Source organism: Crocuta crocuta, unplaced genomic scaffold (assembly GCF_008692635.1).
Source record: "Crocuta crocuta isolate KB4526 unplaced genomic scaffold, BGI_CrCroc_1.0 scaffold138, whole genome shotgun sequence".
Classification (NCBI taxonomy): domain Eukaryota; kingdom Metazoa; phylum Chordata; class Mammalia; order Carnivora; family Hyaenidae; genus Crocuta; species Crocuta crocuta.
Window position 1 is genome coordinate 6141271 of NW_027532585.1, and position 22598 is coordinate 6163868.

At 33.2% G+C, this 22598-nt stretch overlaps 1 protein-coding gene across 1 annotated transcript in view; it reads right to left on the reverse strand.

Annotated features, from left to right (window-relative positions):
- The window catches only part of ATRNL1 (attractin like 1), a 767076-nt gene that overhangs the window by 439249 nt on the left and 305229 nt on the right, over positions 1-22598 (reverse strand). Inside the window, exons 23-24 of the mRNA XM_077779526.1 lie at positions 20721-20799; positions 18528-18685 (exon numbers count right to left, since the gene is read on the reverse strand). Of these exons, the coding sequence (XP_077635652.1) occupies positions 18528-18685; positions 20721-20799 (237 nt within the window). The remainder of the gene's footprint in view (positions 1-18527; positions 18686-20720; positions 20800-22598) is intronic.

Genomic DNA, 22598 nt, shown 5'->3' on the forward strand with positions numbered 1-22598 from the left:
TCTATGTGGTACTTCTTTTAGCATCAATCTGTTGCCAGTAAAATCCTTCAGATTTTGACTGTAATGTCTTTATTTGACCTTGACTTGGAATATTTTTATAGTCTACAACTTGCAGAGATTTTCCTTCAGTACACTAAGATGTCATTCATTTTCTCCTGGCTAATGGTTTCTATTCAGAAGTCATCTGTCAGTACTGGGACAAGTAGACCGGACTTCTCACAGAGATGGGATGAAGGAAGTAGAAACATGCAAGTCTTCTTATGTTCTAGGCTCAAAACTCACATACCTACCTCAGCCTCAATACAAGAAACTGTAAAATTACACAAAATAAAAAAGGTGAGATTACTAGAAAAGGTGAAGAATTTTGCACAATCATGTAATCTATCACAACTACATTCTAATTTCTCTCTTCCTCTGGTCTAATCTGTGAAACCCATTTATTAAGAAACTAATTCTGCTGATTGATTTTTAATCATTTTTTCCATTTGATTCTTATATTTCCTTAATGATATAAGGAAATTAAGATATATTTCCTTAATGAAATTGTCATTTTTGGTAACATTTACTCCTGAAGAGATTAATCACAGGTATTTTAAAAATGATGAACTCCTGTTCACCATTGGGATCATAGCTGATCTGAGCTATCAGCACAGAGCCTGACGTGGGGTTCAAACTCTAATTGTTAAATCATGACCTGAGCTCAAGTCAGATGCTTAACCAACTGAGCCACCCAGGTGCCCCTATATAGTATAATTTTTAATTGAAAATTTTATTGACATAATTATAGATATACTTGCTGTTGTAAGAAATATTATAGAGAAAGGCCTTGTATACTTTGCCCAATTTGCCCCAAAAGTAGTATTTTGCAAACTATGGTATAAGACTTAGAGATTAAGTTATCTTACTCATTTTCCCCTAATTATACTTGTACTCATTTATGTGTGTATTAAGTTCCATACAATTATATCACATGTGTAGCTTCATACATCCAGCACAAGTCAACATCCTGAATAGTTCCAACATTACAAGGATTCCTGGTGATGACATTTAAAATTCATATCTCCCTCTCTCTCATCCATGCTTCATGTCACCCATCAGAGTGCCTACTCCTAGACATCTATTAACTTGTTTTCCATTCCTAAAATTTTGTCATTTAAAAATATTAACTAAATAGTATCATACAATATGTAACTTAATGTGACTGGCTTTTTTTCATTCAGTAGAATTTCTGATTCACCCTATCTATTACATGAATCAATATTTTGGTCCTTTTTATTGCTGGGAAGTATTACATGTACCGCAGGTTGCTTGACTATTCTGCTGAAGGATGACTATAGTTTTGGCTATTACAAATAAAGGTGCTGTGAACATTTGTGTACAGGTGTGTAAGCATAAGTTTTCATTTCTCTGGGATAAACATCCAAGATTACAATGGCTACAGTATAATAATTTCATATTTAGTTTTATAAGAAACTAATGCATTATCTTCCTGAGTAGCTCTCCATCTAATATTGCTATAAGCAATGTGAGTGATCTAATTTCTCCATATCCTTGAATGCATTTGGTAAATCATGGTTTTTTATTTTAGCCATTCTGATTAACTAGCATAGTGTAAATCTAGTGATATTTAATTGTGCTTTTAATTCAATTTCCCTAATAATTAATGATTTTAAACCTCTCTTAATATGTTCATTTAGCAAGTTTATCTTATTGCTTCATGTCTTTGCCAATTTTCTAATCAGCGTGTTTGGTTCCTTTAAAGCTGAATACTGAGATTTCTTAATATACTCCACATATAAGTCTTTCCTTGGAAATGTGATTTATAAATCTATTCTCCCAGTGTAGAGTTTGTATATGGGCATTTGCAGGGCAAGTTTATAATATTAATTAACTCCAGTTAATCATATTTTCCTTTAATAAATTATGCCTTTGGTGTCAAGTCTAAGAACCCTTTGCTCAGCCCTACATTCTAAAGATTGTTCTTATTTTTTTCTAGAATTTGGATAGCTCTAAGTTTACATTTTGCTATATGCTTCATTTAGAGTTGACTTTTGTACAAGTATAAGGTTTGGATTTTTTTTGCCTATATATATGTTCAATTGTTCCAGTACCATTTGCTGAAAAGACTACCCTTTTCCACTGAAATATTTTTGCCCCTTTGTAAAAAATCACTTAAATATATTTTTGTTGATCTATTTATGGGTCTGCCAATCCCATACTTTCTTGATTGCTGTATGATGTAGTAAAACAATATAAGAAAGAGTAATTTCTCTGATTACTATACTTATACAGTAAGACAATATGAGAAAGAGTCATTCTTCCCTCTTTATTTTTCTTTGTCTAACTGTATTAGTTAATCTATGGCTTGTACCTTTCTATATAAATTATAAAATAAGCTTGTCTATATCTACAAAATATCTTCCAGGGATTTTGATAGGAATTTCATTATACCCTTAGATCAATTTGGAAAGAACTAGTGTAGTTGTTATGATGAATCTTCCAATCCATAAATATCTCTCCATTTATTCAGGTCTTCCTTGATATCTTTCATGATAATTTTATAATTTTCAGCATACAGATCCTATGAATGTTTTATTAAACGTATACTCAAATTCATTTTCTTTCCTTTTTTTTGGAGCAACTATAAATAGTACTGTGTTTTTAATTCCAATTTCTACATATTCATTGACAGTGTATAGAAATAGACTATTAAAATGTTTTCTTTATCAAGTTGAGGAAATACCCCCATTCCAAACTTTCTGGGAGAGTTCTTTTTATCTTTTTACAGATTCTTTAATTAAGAACAACATGTTACAACACAGGCCAGCAGGTCCATCAGAGAGAGAACATGGGAAAAAGAGATATTAAATGCCGACCTGGGTTTGAGGAAAAATAACAACTAGTCTCCAAACTTCTCAGGCCTAAATTTAATTGGATCAGAACTGTGGAGCAATTTATGCCCTGGGGTACCACTAAATGCAAGAGAGCAATCAGTGGTAAATTTGTGCAGACTAGCAACTGGTTGTGATACCAAATGTAACAGAGAGCTTAACAGAGAGATCAGGGAGTGAGACAAAGAGAACAATGTTAAACCTCATGGTGACTGTGCCCATGCCAAAGGCTATGCCCTTTGAGGAATACTGCCACAGGCTTACCACTGCACAGTAAATAGACTTAACTAAAATAGTCCAGCGAAGTCAAATACATAAGCAAACAGCAAAGGAAAATCAGTAACCCAAGCTGACACAATAAATACCCTAAAATGTATAGTATTCAACAAAAACAACAGAAGTACAAAACATGCAAAGAAACAGAAAACTGCAACCCATACACAGAATAAAAAACAGGAGATAGAAACTGCTTGTGAGAGGGTTGAGTTATTGATTTTAACAAAAATGTCAAAGACGTTATTATAAATATAATCAAATAGCTAAAGAAGCTATGGTAAAAGAGGTAAAATAAAAAAAGATGTGATAACAATTTTTCATGAAATAAAGACTACCAATAGAAATTACAAAAAATGAATAAAATGGAAATTCTAAAGTTAAAATAATTGAAATGAAAATTTCACCAACAAAGTTTAACAGATTTGAACAAAAAAATAAATCCCTAACATGTAGTTCAATAGATATTATGCAATCCTGAGTACAAAGAGAAAAGAATGAAGGCAAATGGATACAACTTCAGAAAAATGTGGAATATTATTAAGCACACCAAAACAAGTATGATGGGGTTACCAGAAAGAAAGGAGAAAGACAGTAGCAGAAAAAGATATTTGAAGAATAATGGCTGTAAACTTCCCAAATTTGATGAAATACATTAATCTATATACCCAAGAAGTTGAATAAACTTCAAGGGGGATAAATAGAAAGAGAATCTCAATAGGAAACACTGCAGTAAAAATTCTGAAAGACAAACACAAAAATCTTGAAAGCAGTAAGAGAAATATGAGTTAGAATAAGGTGTCTTAATAAGATTAACATATGACATCATATCCAAAACAATGGAAGACATAAGACAGTGGGATGCCATGTTTAGAGTACTTATAAGAAAGAATTGTCAACCAAGAATCTTATATCTAGTCAACTTTTTTTTTTTTAATGAAGGCAAAATAGACATTCTTAGATACATGTAAACTTAGGGTGTTGCTAGCAGACCCATTTTACAAGAAATACTAAAGTAATTTCTTCAGTTTAAAAGAAATAGGCTCCAGGTGACAATTCAAATGAAAAAAACAAAGAGCATCAATAAAGGAAATTATGTATGTAGGTATATATAAAATACAGTATATACATATTTCTTCTCCTTTCTTCTCATAAGTGATTTAAAAAACAATTGTTTATGACTATGTATATAATTATGTTAGGCCTATAACATAGGGAAATGTAATTTATTTGACAATACAAGCAAATGGGTGAAAATCTGTACTGGAGTATGAAAACGGTATCAGATGATAACTCAAATCCATAAAAACAAATGAAGAGAACCAGAAATGACAAATAAGAAGGTTAACATAAGAAACTCTGTAAACATACACTTTTTCTCTTTTCATATTTCAGCCTTTATATATATATAGTTATATAAAATTATATTTTATTTATATATTTTATTATCTATATTTTAATATATATAAATTATAATATATTTACTTATATGTGTTATAATTATGTATATAATTATATATATTGGGTTTGTAAAATATATGAATGATATAATATATATAATAATTATAGTACAAAAGGATGGAATATGGAGTACAGCTATCTAAGAGTGGAACTTCTATACCTCACTGGAATTAAAGCTAATTTAAATCTGAAGTGGGTCTGACAAGTTAAGATACAAATGGTAAGCCCTAAAACAACCACTTGAAAATAAAAAATTACTGAAAAACAATCACAGGAATCAAAATGCTATGAAAGAAAATACTGACACAATGCAAAAGAAAACAGTAAAGGAGAAACAGAGGAACAAAAATGGTATGAGACCTATAAAAAACAATAAATGAAATGGTAGATATAAATTCAACATATTAGAACCTTAAATATCAGTGGACTAAACAATCCAATCACAAGGCAGAGATTGGGGCTCAGTTGGTTAAGCGTCTGACTCTTGGTTTTGGCTCAGGTCATGATCTCGCAGTTTCATGGGTTTAAGCCTTGTATCAGGCTGTGTTGACAGAACAAAGCCTACTTTGGATTCTCTCTCTCTCCCTCTCTCTCTGCCCCTCCCCAACTTGCACTGCCTCTGTCTCTCTGAAAATAAACTTAAAAAAAAAAAAGGCAGAGATTGTGAGACTGAATCTAAAAAACAAAAACATACAAAAACAAACTCTGACTCTGACTACATGCTGTCTATATGAGATACACTCTAGATCAAAAGATGTAAGATGAAGTAAAAAAAAAAAAAAACAAAGAAGAAAAGATATATCATGCAAAAAACAATTACACAGAAGCTGAATAGATAAACTAAATAATTGACAAACAGCAAAGAAATAATGTCCTGTTATATGGCTTACTAACAAGAGAAGCTTCTATGTGGGAAAAATATTCTAAGAATTATTTTACATACCAAGCAATGCAATCTAAATCACTACAACACATTGCTTTCAACACTGGTCACCATCATAATAGAATACTATTATATGTAATACAGAAGAACAGATGTTCTCTAAATTTCAATTGGATAGCGACTTTCATATTGGTATTACTAAAATGAAAACAAAAGTAAAAGTGAGCCAGAGACTTCGTAATCTTCAACATTCTAGCTTAAAGGAAAGAACACTTTCTAGCAGAAGAACACTCTGTTAGACATTTAATAAAAATAGGCTACCGTGATGACTTGGATTAGTTTCAGCAAATATGCACTCCCTTTTCCCTTGAGTGGAATATTTTCCCACCATGTATATTGGGTGTGGCCTATCTTACTTGCTTTGGCCAATGTAGTATATGGATCAAGATTTCAAAGCTTTTGCACTGTTTGTCTGGTCTTTTGTGATCCACTATTAGGAGACCACTTCCTTAGTGCCCACTATCTCTTCATCTGGGCACCAGAATGAACATAAATGGAGCAGACACAAACCTGAGCCATAGTGTTAAACTTGAATCAGAGCCATCCAGTGGAGCTAAACCTAAATCAGATGTACTACAGTATAACTACAGACTCAAGCAAAAAAAAAAAAAAAAAAAAAAAAAAAAAAAGTGTATTACAAGCTGAGAAAGAAAGAGAAGTAAAAATTAAGTTGAAAAAGAGAACAAAAGAGCGAGCACAGATTAAAGCTTAGAGGACAGAAAAAGCATAATACTTTCAAAGAACTGAAGGAATTGTAGTATTACTAGACTTTGGAGCTCAGCAGAAAGTCTGGTAAGAAATGTGGCTAAACACATGGACAGGACTAGCTTCTGTAACTTCTTATAAGTCATTTTAAGCAGTTTGAACTTGATCACAGGGTTATGAGATGACTTAGAAGGTTTCAGAAGTAGGTGTAAATTGATTCAATTTGCATGTTAGAAATACTGGTTACACCATAATATATACAATCAATATAATATAGTGATTGAAGGAAAACAATACTTAGGACAAGAGACAGGTGCTGCCACAGGAGCCTTAAGAAGGCTATAATAATGATCTAAAACAGTAGGTGGCCAGAAAAAAAAAAAAAACATTTAATGGATTCATCAGACATTTCAAAGAAAAAAATAGAAGACTGTCAGTGCAATTAGTTGAATGTGTGTGTTGTATGTCTGTACACTAAAGAATAGACTAAGACCAAAGATCAAAACCCATGTCTGTGGTTCAAACAAAAGGGTGTGGGTGTCTGAGACAAGCAGCAGTGGTTAATAAGATGTGTGAGATATAATGGAACACATAAGCAAAGCCTGAACTGGTAATACTGATACATAAATAATCTGTACATAATTGACCACTGGAGCTATATGGTAAATGAAATCAAAACAGAAGGTTTGTTGTCTAAGAGCAGAATATCTGAAATGTCACCCTAAGGAACACAGGAATCTAAGGGATGATAAACGGAAATACATAAAAAGTAAATAAAACTTGGTGAGAAAGGAGGAAGGAAAGCTAGGAGAATGTAGTGGCATGGAAAGCAAGAAGAGAGAGTGTTCTAAAAACAGGATCAGATAATGCTGCTCACAGGTCAATTAGACTGAAGTGAGAAGGGTGGCTCAGTTGGTTAAGCGTCCAATTTCAGCTCAGACCATGATCTCATGGTCTGTGAATCCGAGCCCTGTGTCGGGCTCTGTGTTGACAGCTTGGAGCCTGGAGCCTGCTTCAGATTCTGTGTCTACATCTCTCTCTATCCCTTCCCCACTTGCACTCTGTCTCTCTTCCCCTCTCAAAAATAAATAAACATAAAAAAAAGACTGTATGACCTAAACAAAATCAAAATATGCCCCTGAGAATCTACATAAAGATACTGAGAGAGTCTTTTCCTTTTTATCTCTGGGATGGCTAAATTTGGATGCTATAAATGCAACTAAAATAGAATATAATACAGTCAGCATTGTGAAACTCAAATAATTATTTATGTAACACAGTATAAAGGATGCCAAAGGATATAGTTTTATATATAGTATCGTCATCTACAAATAGTGAAAGCTTTACGTCTTCTTTACTGATTTAGATGCCTTTTATTTCTTTTATTTACTGATTGCTGTGGCTAGGACTTCCAGTATGATATTAGATAAAAGTGATGAAAGTAGACACCCTTATCTGCTTCCTGACCTTAGGGGGAAGCTCTCAGGTTTTCCTCATTAAGGATGACATTATCTATGGGTTTTTCATATATGGCCTTTATTATGTTGAGATACGTTCTAAACCTATTTTATTAAGAGTTTTTGTCATGAATGGATGTTAAGAGATACAGTTTTAGGAAATATGGTCAGAGGAGGTGAAATTGGGTTCCTAAAGTTCCTAAAGGCATTTCCTCTGGATACCCTGTTTTCTAAGCCTACAATGCCCCTTGTTTTATTTTAAAGGTAATTTAACCCTTTATCATTGCAGCACTCTCCACAATAGCTAAAACATGGAAAGAGCCTAAGTGTCCATCAACAGATGAATGGATCAAGAAGATGTGGTTTATCTATACCATGGAATACTACATGGCAATGAGAAACAATGAAATCTGGCCATGTGTAGCAACATGGATGGACCTTGAGGGTGTTATGCTGAGCGAAATAAGTCAGGCAGAGAAGGACAAATATCATATGTTTGCACGTATAGGAGGATTAGGAGGAACTTGACGGAGGAACAAGGGGGAGAAGAAGGGCGGAAATGGTGGGGGAAAGGGAGAGAGGCAAACCATGAGAGACTCTTGAATGCTGACAAAAACTGAGGACTGATCGATGTGGGGGGAGGGGGGGATGGGCATGGAGGAGGACACTTGTGGGGATGAGCACTGAGTGTTATGTGGAAACTAATTTGACAATAAACTATTAAAAAAAATAAAAAATAAAAAATAAAGGTAATTTAAAGTTGAATTTCTGTATCTACAACTGAAAGAATGCTCACTAATGTATTTTGTGAGCTACGTAACGGTAGAGTCTACATTGTATTCTATTTTATTAGCTAGCAAAATGTCTTATACATGATTGAAACTTACCAATGGCTTGAAAGCGTAGCAAAAAAAAATTTTTACAAATGTTTAATATCTGCCATTTCTGTAAGAAGAACTACTTTATATAAGTTTTTGGCTGACAAAACACAGAAGCCACTTCAGTAAGCAACGACCGTAACTATGTCTTTTTATTTTGTTCATTATTTTTAGAAGTCTATATAGTTCTATTATCATACAAGTAAGTTTCATCCTATTAATAACAAGATTAGACTCAAGTGGATCAACCAAAATGAAGTATTCTTCTACTTTCCTGCATCTCATTAGAAATTTCTCCTTATCAAGCTTTACCTTTTAAATGGATCTGTTCAATCTATTCGAATATATATGCAAACATTACAACTGAAAGTGCTTAAAAGAATTGTAATGGAAAAAGCTGCCACATGAAATTATGGAAATATCACTGATATTAATTCATGAAAATCTATGTGAAATGTTTGGCTTACCAAAAAGCGATGATTAAAAGATATTTTGTAATGTAAACAAATAATTAAATATTAACTCTTCATCCATCTTTTATGTTATAGCATGTAAGACTGCAAAGAATTAAATTTCAGATAGAAAGGCTAAAGTAACCGGAAGCACTTTCTTTTAACTATATTCACATTGTTCTCTCCCTATACAGCAACTCTATTGAAACAAGTATTAAAAGTAAGTAAAAGTAATCATAAAAGTTAAGTGTTAATTTATCTCAAAAACAATGTTTGCTTGTTAGAAATGTCACTGATAAAATTTTGTAAAAAGAAAACAGTGATATTTATTTTTAGACATTTCTTGGTATCTCATGGTCATACGGACATTTTTCAATAGAAATTAGGTTTTTTGTACATCTTTATTTCCGCCACTTTTCAAAATAACTACTTCCATAGAGTATAGTTTGTAAATATTTATGAACAATTTCATCTATGGATTGTAAATTATCTCATAACTTGCAGCTTAGAATCCATAATAGTATGTGCTTTTGAAATCTAAAGTGCATAGACATATGTCTACAACCTGACTATCATTTACCAACAAATTACTTGGAAGCTTAAATCTAAGCTACTAAGTAAAACATATTACAAATAAAAACATAAAGCCACATATATAGTGACTATATATAGTTTATAGTAACGTATATATACGTTATATATATAACATATATAGTAACACATATATATAACATATATATATAGCAACATATTTATATATGTTTATATAAACGTATATATAGTCACTATATATGTCATTCACTCATTTGGTGACCAAACCTATGGACAACATATTTATTCTACTTACAATTTAGACTCATAATTACATGTAGGATATCTACCTCCTTCCAAAATGGAGGGAATAAATTTATCCTTTGCAAAAACAACAAGAAAAACAGATAAAACATATGAAACATGTTTCAGAAATGGGTAATCAAGCAATGTAGGACAAGGATTCTTAAAAGCAGGAAAAAAATAAGGTGAGCATTTAAATGTCACAGATTATTGTGTTTTTGAGGCTGCATCTAAAAGAGAGTGAACACGTGTGTATTCCAGAAATCTTCTGGAGTTGAGGAGATAAAATTGACAATCTGCAGAGGCCAAGGTAGCTAGAGTTTATAGGAAGGTATGCTAGAGAACAGAGAACTTCCTAGAGGGCTATGGAGATTTACTGAGGGTTCCCTTGAGTCTTCAGGTGAAGATTACTTACTGATAAAGAAACTATCCAACACTGGGGAAAAGGCCATCTGAAAGGAGCAGAGAAAATAATTCTCCAAACTCACAGAGAGCTGGGAATATTTCATGGTCCTGAGAGTCAGAGTGGAAAACCTTATAATTCATACATCATAGAACATAGTACCCAGAAGAGCAGTGCCTCAGTAACGAAAAGATTAACACCAGGTTAAATGCTGCTTTGTTCCTGCCTAACAAAACAAAAATAAGCCTGGTAAAGATCATTTTTCACAAGAAAATTAGCGCCATCCCAAAACAAAGCTAAAATTTATTTAACAAAATACCTACCACCCAAAAAGGCAAAATTCAAAATATGGCCCATAGGGAGCAGCAAAATAAAACAAAAAAAAAGAAACTCAGAAGGGATACAAATTATAGAATTTGTAGATAATTCATAGAAGAACTATAATAACCATATACCATGTATTAAAGAAGGCATAAAAAGAACAAAGCATGCTAAGTAGAGAGATGGAAGATGTTTTCTAAAAATCTTATCAGAACTCTCAAGCTAAAAAACATAATATCTGAGATGAAGTATACACTGAATGTGATTAAAATCAAATTGGACACTATAGAAAAGATTAACAAATTTAAAGATACAGGAAAAGAAAATATCCAAAATGAAACACAAAGAGAAAAAAAATGAATAAAAAACAAAAACAGAGCATTAGAAAGCCAAGTAATAATTTCAAGCAGTCTTATATACATACAATTGTAATTCCCACGGGAGAAGAAAGGAGTAGCAGAAAAAAAAAAATTGAGAAATCCAGTTTTCCAAATCTGGTGATAAGTATTATTTTATTTATATATAAAGTTCAGTAAAACCCAAATACAAGAAATAAGAAGAAACCAAACCTCTGCACACCATTATCAAATTGGCCAAAAACAGTGAAAAAGCAAAAAAAAAAAAAGGCAGAAAGAGGAAAAAGACCTATTATATACAAAGAATAAGGTTAAAAGAAGATTTCTTATTAGGAACAATGCAAGCCAAAAGACACTGGAGAAACATCTTTGAAAGAAAAGAAAGAAAAAAGCTACAATTTAGAATTCTTCAACCTCCCAAAAAAGTGAAATAAAGAGATTTTCAGAATACACAATGATATAATTCATTGCCGGCAGATCTACATTGAGTGTCCTTAAGTCCTTTAGGCAGTAGGAAAATGATACTAGAGAGAAATAAGATTCTACAGAAAGAGGAAAGATGAATACTGGAAAAAAAGTTAATATATAGGTAAAACAGAAGATTATTTTTTTTATTTTTTTAATTTATTTTTGAGACAGGGAATGCACACACAAAAGGGGGAGGAGCAGAGAGCGAGGAGGACAGAGGATCCAATGTGGGCTCTGCACTGACCGTGAGCCCAAAGCAGGGCTTGAGCTCAGGAACTAAGAGATCATGACCTGAGCCAAAGTTGGATGCTCACCCTTGAGTTTAATACATTTAAAAAGCTGAGTGATGGAATTTACCTGGAAGTTACCAATGAAACATTTAAGAAGTACAGTAAAACCCTGGATTGCAAGTAACTTGTTTTGTGAGTGCTCGGCAAGACAGACAAACATTTCTAATAAATTTCAACTTGATAAATGAGTGATGTCTTATGATACAAATAGTACATGATGCCAAACATCATCCCAACTGAACCCATGGTTATGAAATCGCTTTGATACACTAGTGCTTTGGATTACAAGCATGTTTCTGGAGTGAATTATGCTCACAAACCAAGGTTTTACTGTATATGAGTAAAATAACACGATATTGAATTGTAGCCATAAGCTAACAGAGATGATAAAACGAAATAATACAAAATGCTTAATTAAAAAAAAACAGAGATAAAGAAGAGAAATAAAGAGCAAAAGAAAAATAATAAAGAAATAATATTATTTAAATCAAAATATATAAATATATGTATTTCACATGTACTTGGTTTAAGATTGGATAAACTCCAGCTGCCTAAAAGAAACCCACTTTAAATATAAAAGCAAAAAATAAGTAAAAGAAGGATGAAAAATGATAGAGCAAGCTACAGCTTCCAAGATAGAGGAGTGGTAGTAGGACCCTATGCTTGCCTCGTCCCTCAAACACAGCTAGGTCAGTATCAAATCATTCTGAACACCCAAGAAATTGCTCTTAGGACTGAGAGAAAAAAAATGGAAGTCTGAGGTACGAAGGTGTGATCTGGGGCACACAAGAATTGTGTGTGCTATGGAGGAGAAGGAGCCCTGATCACAGAGAGAGCAAGAGAGAGAACAGAGTACAGGGGACTGCACAAGAAAAATACTTTTCCCAAAACCACTGACCAGGAAAAGAAGAGGGGCTAATTATCATGACTTTTTAAAACCACTGGAACTCAAAGCTTTATAAGTCCATGCCATGGCTGGTGTGGAGCCTGATGGGCACAGCAGTGCTCCTGTGGAGAAGGAGGGCCAGGAGTGAACAGATTAGTCTGAGGATCCCCTGGGTCACACTCGGAGAGATGGTTTCCTTTCTTGGGGGGGTGCATCTGGGAGAGGTAACACCACCTCTCAGAAGATAAAAGAACCATCAGGCAATAATGCACTGTCCCATTCCTTAGCATAGGAGAAGAGGCACCCACTGAGGGCAGTTAACTTGGATGCCAGCCTGGCAAGACCCTTCCGCAGAGGAACAGTGTGGGTCACCAGCACACCAGATCCCTAGAATTTGGAGTTTTGAAACTCTACCAGTGTGCCTGAAGTAAACACAGGTGCACTGCACTGCTGGGCAGACAGACAGCTGAGACACAGGGTGAAAGCAGGAATCTAAGGGAGGTATGGGACACATTCATTCTGAGAACTTCCTGGACAGTAGTAGATGCAAACTCCCCTTCCCAGTGATGAGCACACAAGCTGACGCCATTTTTCTCCCTCCCCCATTAGTACAAACTGACTATAGTGAGCAGAACAGTGCCCACAGTAGAGGCCTAAGCTGCTTACCACAAGTCCCAGCCTGCTGCGCTCGACAGGTACTTCAATACTAGGACAAGTGTGACTGAGAGCCAGAAAAGAAGCGGGCCCCTGCCCCAGAATACCCGCAAAAACCTCCTGCATGGACCAAGTCTACTGACCATAGAGTGTTGCAAAGCTTCAGCTCTAGTGGAAATACAATCAGGCCTATTTTCAAAGCAGACTAGTGGACACCTAGTTAAAATTCAACATACTGGTCAAGGTCCAAATGCTCCCCACTCCAGGCAAGGAGAAACTATGAAGAGGACTGGCCTGAGGGACAGAGTAGCCAAAACACAACAGCAGAGCATACACAGCTTACACCACAAACTTCCTGAAGTATCAGACCTGGACAGCATATGACCTCTTCTTAATAAAGTCATTACTCTCTGAAGCAAAAAACATACTAGGCTTTCTTAACACAAAGAAGAAGACAGAGACCTAGACAAAATGCCAAGAAGGAGGAATTCATCCTAACAGACAGAACAAGAAAATGTCACAGCCAGGAATCTAATTGAAATAGAAGTAAGTAATATCCCTGATTGAGAATTTATTTTATTGTTTTTTGAAATGTTTATTTTTGAGAGAGAAAGAGCACGAGTGGGGGAAGGGCAATGAGAGGGAGAGACAGAATACGAAGCAGGCTCTGCACTGTCAGTGCAAAGCCTGACGTGAGGCTCAAATTAATGAATCATGAGATCATGACCTGAGCTAAAGTCAAACATTCAACTGAATGAGCAACCCAGGTGCCCCCTGATCAAGAATTTAAAACAACAATTGTAAGGATCCTAGCTGGGCATCAGAAAAGCATAGAAGACTCCAGGTAGTACCTTACTGCAGAGATAAAAGAACTAAAAGCTAGTCTTGCTGAAAACAGTGCTGTAACCAATTTGCAAAACCAATTGGCCCTAATGAACACAGGACAGAAGAAGAAGAACTTATAAATGATATAGAAGATAAAATAATGAGGCTGAAAAGAAGAGGAAAAGAAAAATACTGGATCACAAATGTAGACATAGGGAACTCAACAACTCCATAAAGCATAATAATGTTCATATCATAGTAAACTCAGAGAAAAAGAGAAGGGGGAAAGGGGCAGAAGGAGTATTTGAGCAGTACAAAAAGACTGAGATCATAGCATGCATATTTTCAGACTCCAATGCTATGAAACTTGAAGTTAACCACAAGAAAAATGCCTGCTTGATATTCTTTCTTCCTCTCTCTCTGCCCCATTCACTTCTCTTTCTCTTCCTCTCTCTCAAAATAGTAAACTTAAAAAAAAAAAGGAAATTAGAAACTATTCACCTTAAGAAACAAGAAAAAAAGGAACAATTTAATTTCAAAGTAAGTAAAAGAAAGGGAATAAAGAGTAGAAATTAATGAAATTTAAAAAAACATAGAGAAAAAAAAGAAAACATTTGTTTCCTTAAGAAAAAAAATCAATGAAAGTGATAACTCTCTAGCCATACTGACAAAGCAGGGAAAAAATGAAATAGAGGAGAAACAAATTATAAATATCAGAAATGAGAGTGATGACATCACTAAATAACATACGAATATTATTGACAATCTTTTGCCAATAAATTCTACAAATTAAGTCAAATGGGAGAAATACAACTGGGAGACACAAATTGATAGAGCTCACTCCAAAAGAAATAGAAAACCAGAAAGGCTCTAAATCTATTAGAGAAATTTGATTTTTTAGTTAAAACCTTCCCACAAAGAAAACTATTAGTCCAAATAAATTCATTGTTGAATTCTACCACAAATTCAAGGGGAAAAAAATAATAATATCTGTGTGTATTTCAGATACACAGATATTTCAGAAAGTTACAGAGGAAGTAATATTTCCCAACACATTTTATAAGGCCAGCAATACAATGTCAAACAACATTACAAGAATAAAAAACTATAGACTAAAAGCCCTAATAAATATAGGTATAAAAATTCTTAACAAAATTTTAAGACAGCAAATACAACAATACATGAGAAAATAACACAAAATGACCAAGAGGAGCTTATCCCTGTATAACAAGGTAGATTAAACATTCACAAGTGGATCGAGTATTTCAATTTTATTAGTAAATATAACTAATTAAAATCTTCTTACTATTTTATATTTAATAATTGAAAGTTTATTATAGTCCTATTGAAACATACATACTCATATGGTTCAAAATAACATATTCCTTAGAACGAATGCAATAACTTAAATCACACGGTAGGAATTCAGCTCTAATCATTTCGACCATCACAATTATATTCTAAATTTTATTAATTAGAGAAAGTGGAAAATTTCAGCTTTATTACACACTCAGGTTTGGCTTCTAGTAGTTTGTTACTAGTATGTTCTCAAATGAAACTCCAATTTATAAAGTTAATATTTAGTCATTAAATATTCATTAACATTCTATAATAACTATGTAATTTGCTTAAAAATGAAATAATTAGATAACCAAGACATGAAGAACATGAAAAAAATTAAAATGGTAACAACTATATCAATTTTAATTACTACTTAATAGGGTCAACAGATGAGACCTTTACTTTCCTTTAAACATAATTACAAGAAGCCAAGTGAAAACTGATTCACATTTCCATATAAATCTTAGAAAATAAAAAGATATATCCAACATTACCAATGTCAAAATTTTAAAAAACTATGTGGAAACATTTCCAGAATTTTCTGACTATAACACCATTGAAATAAAGCACTATACAATGAAGAAATAAGTTTATCAAATAATTCCTATTATTGAGTAATAATTTATAATATTTCTTGAATAGTTAATTTCCTTAATTTAGATATTAAATTAGCCATAAATGTGAAAATAATTTTCCCATAAATATATGACTTTTAAAAATACCATGTCCCCACAAATTTCACAGAAATTAATATTTAAAAAAATAATAATCCAGTTAAGAAATGGGTAGAAGATATGAGTGGACATTTTTCCAAGGAAGAGATACAGATGGTCAACCCACACATGAAAAGTTGTTCAATATCAGTCATCATCAGAGATATATAAGTAAAAACCATGATGAGATACCTCCTCACACCTGTCAGAATGGCTAACAGTAATAACACAGGAACAACAAATGTTGGTTAGGAACAGAGAAAGGGGAAACTTCTTACACTGTTGGTGGGAATGCAAACTGATGTAGCCAATACGGAGAACAATATGGAGGTTCCTCAAATAGTAAAAATAGAACTGCCCTGGGGCGCCTGGGTGGCTTAGTCGGTTAAGCGTCCGACTTTCGCTTGGGTCATGATCTCGCGGTTCGTGGGTTCGAGCCCCGCGTCGGGTTCTGTGCTGACAGCCAGCTCAGAGCCTGGAGCCTGTTTCNTAAAAATAGAACTGCCCTATGATCCAGCAATTGAACTACCAGGTTTTTATCCAAAGGATACAAAAACACCGATTCAAAGGGACATATGTCCCCTGTTGTTTATAGCTGCACTATCAATAACAGTCAAAGTATAGAAAGATCCCAAATGTCCATCAACTGATGAATGGATAAAGAAGATGTAGTATGTATGTATTATGTACACACACACACACACACACACACATGAATATTACTCAACCACCAAAACGAGAGAAATCTTGCCATTTGCAATAATGTGGATGGAGCTAGAGTGTATTATGCTAAGCAAAGTAAGTCACAGAACAGATAAATACCATATGATCTCACTCGTGGAATATAATAAATGACAAGATGTACATGGCGGGGAGGGGAAGAAAAGAGAGGCGAACCATAAAACAGACTCTTAGTTATAGAGAACAAACTGAAGGTTGATGGAGGGAGATAGGTGGGTTAAAAAAGTGATGGCTATTAAGGAAGGCACTTGTGATGAATCACTAAATTCTACTCCTGAAGCCAATATTACACTGTATGTTAATTAACTAGAATTTGAATAAAAACTTGAAACCTAAAAATAAAACCCATACAAACATTTTCGGTCACAGATTGTAAGCTGTCACTATATAAAAGGGAAGACATAATCTACAATTTCTTTTTGAGAAACAGTGTGTGTGTGTGCGCACGCGCGTGCACACACACACACAAAAGGACACAAAGGGAGAGGGAGGGAGAGAATATTAAGCAGACTCCATGCCCAGCACAGAGCGTGATGTGGGGCTCGGTTTCACCACCATGAAATCATGAAGTGAATTGAAATCAAGAATTGGACATTTAACCAACTGAGCCACCCAGGTGCCCCATGTACATTGTTAAAAGATTTTAAAACATAATAACCTTCTCTGCCTGACTTATTTCTCATTGCCATGTAGTATTCCATGGTATAGATAAACCACANTTTAATAAAAAAATAAAATTAAAAAACGTAATAACCTAGCACAGACCTTGATACATATGAGATATTGCATAAACTAATCTGAATTCCATCTAATCAAATAATAAGTCATAAAAGAATGAATATATGAACAAATCCCAACACTAAAACACACAGGTTTTTCTTTCATAAAAGCATAAATTAAGAACACGAACCCTGAAAGAGCCTAAGTGTCCATCAACAGATGAATGGATCAAGAAGATGTGGTTTATCTATACCATGGAATACTACATGGNAGCATAAAGAAATCAACAGAGAGAGAGAGTGGGTCTTAAAGAACTGTTAAGTTGCTTACCTTAAATTTTTAATGAAAGTTTAAATTATGTTCAGTATATAATAAAGCAAAAATTAGATTCTAAAAACAGCAAGTAACTTTTTAAATATTCTTTTTCTTAATGTTTATTTATGAGAGAGATAGAGAGAGTATGAGTAGGGGAAGGACAGAGAAAGAGAGAGAGAGAGAGAGAGGGAGGGAGAGGGAGAGAGGGATACACAGAATCCAAAGCAGGCTCCAGGCTCTGAGCTGTCAGCACAAACCCCGATGTGGAGCTCAAACTCCCAAACCATGAGATCATGACCTGAGTCAAAGTCGGACACTCAACCGACTGAGCCACCCAGGCGCCCCTTAATGCATTTTTAGAATATGATTTCAGTAAAGAATTAGTGCATTGATGATTCAATATCATAAGTATGAACTTTTTTTATAAAGACATTCATCATCATAGACATTTAATGTACCCTTTTTATCAAGGGTACACACCTGCATCATGTAGTTCAAAAAATAAAAATCTTTTCCATATCATTACTTTGAACAAAAGTAGCGCTGTTTTTGTAAAGAAAATATTCAATGGTCATTATGGTAAATACTATTAGCACTTACCTGTATTTTAATAGGCCAGGAAAAGTTGCTGACGTACACATAGAATGTAATGTTAGGGTTACTTCTAAAGTTAAATTTTTCATAGGAAAAACTATCTCTGTATTCCTTTATATTAGTCTTGGACATTATAGGAGTCTCCTCTCCAGATATTGTTCCAGCTAAAATATAATAATAAAAATGAGCCTTAAAATTTTATACTGGGAAAAAATGATCTTTTTAAACTTAAAAATATGTATTTACTTAATTTTTATAATTGCACTTATAAAAATAACTATCAAAATAAACTTGTTTACTATTCAGAGTGATAAAGGAGAAATAAGATAATCATAAATGTAATGGAAACAGTATAAAATTATTTTTTTTAATGATACCACTGATTAAGTGCTATGGGCTAAACATTGGTAAAGACACTTTATATTCTTCTCTAATAACAATTTTATCCCAGAGGTATTCCATCTCTATTTTTTTCAAATTGAAACCTGAGCCTGAGAAAGATTAAAACACTAGTCTTAAATTTATAGCTACTGAATGGTAAATTCCTCTTTGGAACTCAGGTATATATTAGCTCCAGACACTGAATTCTTTCTATTCACTACTCCATAGAGCCTCTCAAAACAAATCAGGACATATTTCACATGTCTCAATCCAATTAAAACATAGAAAAGAAATTAATTTATTTGTCTTAACAACAAATTGAACCATCACTACTTTGAATAAATTAAAAGGAGGCTGTAATTTAAAACATGAGCTAAATGTTCAATTAGTTAAACACATATTGCATACTCAATAAATATTTACTGAAATTAACCAAATGGAACAAAGCATTTCCAACAGTCTTACTGAGCCCTCCACTTTAACAAACAGTAAAAATATTTAGAACTAGTATACTGAGCAAGTGAATTAATTTCTAACTCATCACCTAATCCAAAATTACCTGGGTTGCTGTTTCATGATCCCATCTCCCAATCTGATAAACCAAAATTTCTGAAATTTGGTTTTGGGAATCTGAAAGTTACAAGTAATTTCTTACATACTAAAACAATCATTCTAATCTAACTATAAAGGTTTTGTATATTTTTGTTGACAAATTTTAGAACTCTTCTGGAGTCAGTTTATTATGCCAGAGTAGTTTTCAAATTGGTAGTACAAGTTTTCATGAATTCTTAATTAATGAAGCTCACAGTGACAAGATTTTACAATAGGTTGGGCACCATTGTAGTAAAATGTATATATATTTGCCCAAACTTCTCAATTTTTTAACATATATACTATAGGTTCTAGAATTGCAGAAACTATGTCACTCTTGAATTCTATGTCTCCACGATTACATATTAAAATAGCATAATGACCTAAGAATACATATGTTTTCTTTTCCTTCTTTCTTTTTTAGTAGGCTCCATGCACAGTACAGGACCTTAGTATGGGGTTTGAACTCACGACCTTGAAATCAAGAGCCCAAGAGCTGAATGCCCAACTGACTGAGACACCCACGCACGCCAGAATCCACGTTTTCTTTAAGGAAGATTCCAACACATTTATAAAACAGTATATCTTTGATATAGAAAATAAAAATCCATATAATTTCTTAAGATATAAATACCCAAAAAAGTGAACATACTGTCGAACAGGCAGTTTGTATTTCACCTTGGTTCTATTTTTTAATAGTCAAAATTGTCAACTTCTATAACTTATTACAGAAGACCTATTAAGGAGAGGGTTTTTTAAAATCCTCTCTCAGCATCAAAGCTGACAAAGGTGAGGGTATATTTCTAAGTTGAAAAGGAATAAAAAACCTGTTAATTTATCAACATGCACAGAATTTGTTTTATATCAATATTAAGGTTAATAATTAAATTTATAGCTTTTCGAGAGTGAATAAATAATTGAAATCTTAGTCTCAATCATTAAAGAAGTACTCTATCTTAATTAAAATCAGCAATTCATAACAATGTCATTTTAAAATAGTAAGTGGTGTATAATATTTGAATTTATTCAACTTTAATTGAATAAGGAAGAAAGTTAACAGAGTAATGAAACTTTATTAATACTACTACCTATTACTTATACCTGAACCAGCACAATTATTATAACATATTTTTTAATTTCAATTATTTGAATTAACAAAAACAGTCACATTAGAACATCTCCCATATACAAACAAATGTGAAAGACGTGACAACAAAATTTTCTTACCTGTTGAACCAACTGACCATGTAATGTTGAGATTAAAGTTGTTTGACGCATTAATTGAAATATCCAAATTTTTGTTTGACTACCAAAAAAGAAAATATTAGGGTTAAAAAATCAATCTATACTAAATAATGTTTTATGTTTTAATTATGCCCATGCTATGTTTCACAGGTTCAATACATTTTGTCAGTATTCATGTGTGTAGATGTCAATTATATAATTTTAATGAAAAAATATTGGTGATAAATTCAAAGGTACTTTAAAGTTTCCATTTATCTTCTCTACCATAATTCAGCCTTCTGTCTGTAAGCCAGGGGATGCTGTAATTTATTTTTTGCATTTTGATTCTCTTTGCTTACCTGTAGTAAATATTTAAATGGTACAGGTTTTGATTAATCCAAAGTAATTTTACAGCAATGTAAGATTGTTGTTTTATTGAAAGACTTTTTCTTAGGTATATATTGTATGACTACACATTAGGTTTTTTTTTTTAAATTTTTGTTTTTTTTCTTTTTGAAAGAAAGACAGAGACAAGCGTGTGAGTCGGATAGGAGCAGACAGAGAGGGAGACACAAAATCTGAAACAGGCTCTAAGGCTCTGAGCTGTCATCACAGAGCCTGATGTGGGGCTTGAACTCATGAGCCATGAGATTATGACCTGAGCTGAGGTTGGACACTTAACCAACTGAGCCACTCATGCATCCCTTATACACCCCTTTTGTAGTGAAAAATAAACATACATAAATTACATAAACTAGAACTCTCACATAAAAATGGATTAATCAATTGTCAAAATGTAGGAAATGAATAAATAATCAAGGCATCCATTTATTATTATCTTTTATGTAAGATAAGTAGGAAGTCCTGACCACATATTAACTTCACTACCTGTTCCAAGCTGAGTACCTCTTTAATTATGAATAATATTTATATAATTACATATAATGATATTACAAGCATTCTCAGTGACACCTCTCATGCTGAGCTTAGCATCCTACAGTTTCAGAGAAAATGTGTCTGAGCTACTGGTTTCAAGTAGACAAGCCAGTAGAATGTAAAATGGAAAGCTGTGACATTTGGAACCAGTTGATATTTTCAGGAAACTGAAAAAGGAAAGGATGGTCAAGAGAGAAGCAAACTAAAATTCTGGGTAATCTGGACCTACATATATGACACCGGGGATAGTATTGTAGAGAAATGGTATTCACATTCCAGATATTCCAATTATAATAAAATTTCTTATGTCTTCAAAGAAGTACATAAGTTAGGAATTACCATTAAAAACATTCAAGAGCCCAATGGCAAAAAAAAGTGAAATTCTGACACATACTACAACATGGATGAATCTTGGAAACATCAGGCTGAGTGAAATAAGCCCAACACAAAAAGACAAATATCATATGGCTATACATACGAGATACTCAGAATATAAAAATTCAGAGACAGAAAGTAGAATAAAGGGGCTCTGTGGAGGGAAAGGAATGAGGAATTATTACTTAATGGATATAGAAATTCTGTTTGGAATGATTAAAAAAAATGGTGACAGATAGTGTTGATGGGTTGCACAACACTGTAAATGTACTTAATGCCACTGAATTATACACCTAAAAATGATTAAAATGATGAATTTTATTTTATGTATATTTTACAATGAAAAAGAAGTCAATGATGATTATAGTGCACTTATAAAAGCTTTCTTATTACAGTGAACAATGTAGTTTCTGACATTTCTAATGTCTTGGTAAAAAAAAAACACAATATCAGTAAAGAGAGGGTTATACTTGAAACATTATACTTTAAAATTCTTATTTAAAAGTCGAAATGCTAAATGTATTCCCAAGAATATAGACACTTCTTAAAATCTAAAGAATAAGGTGTAAC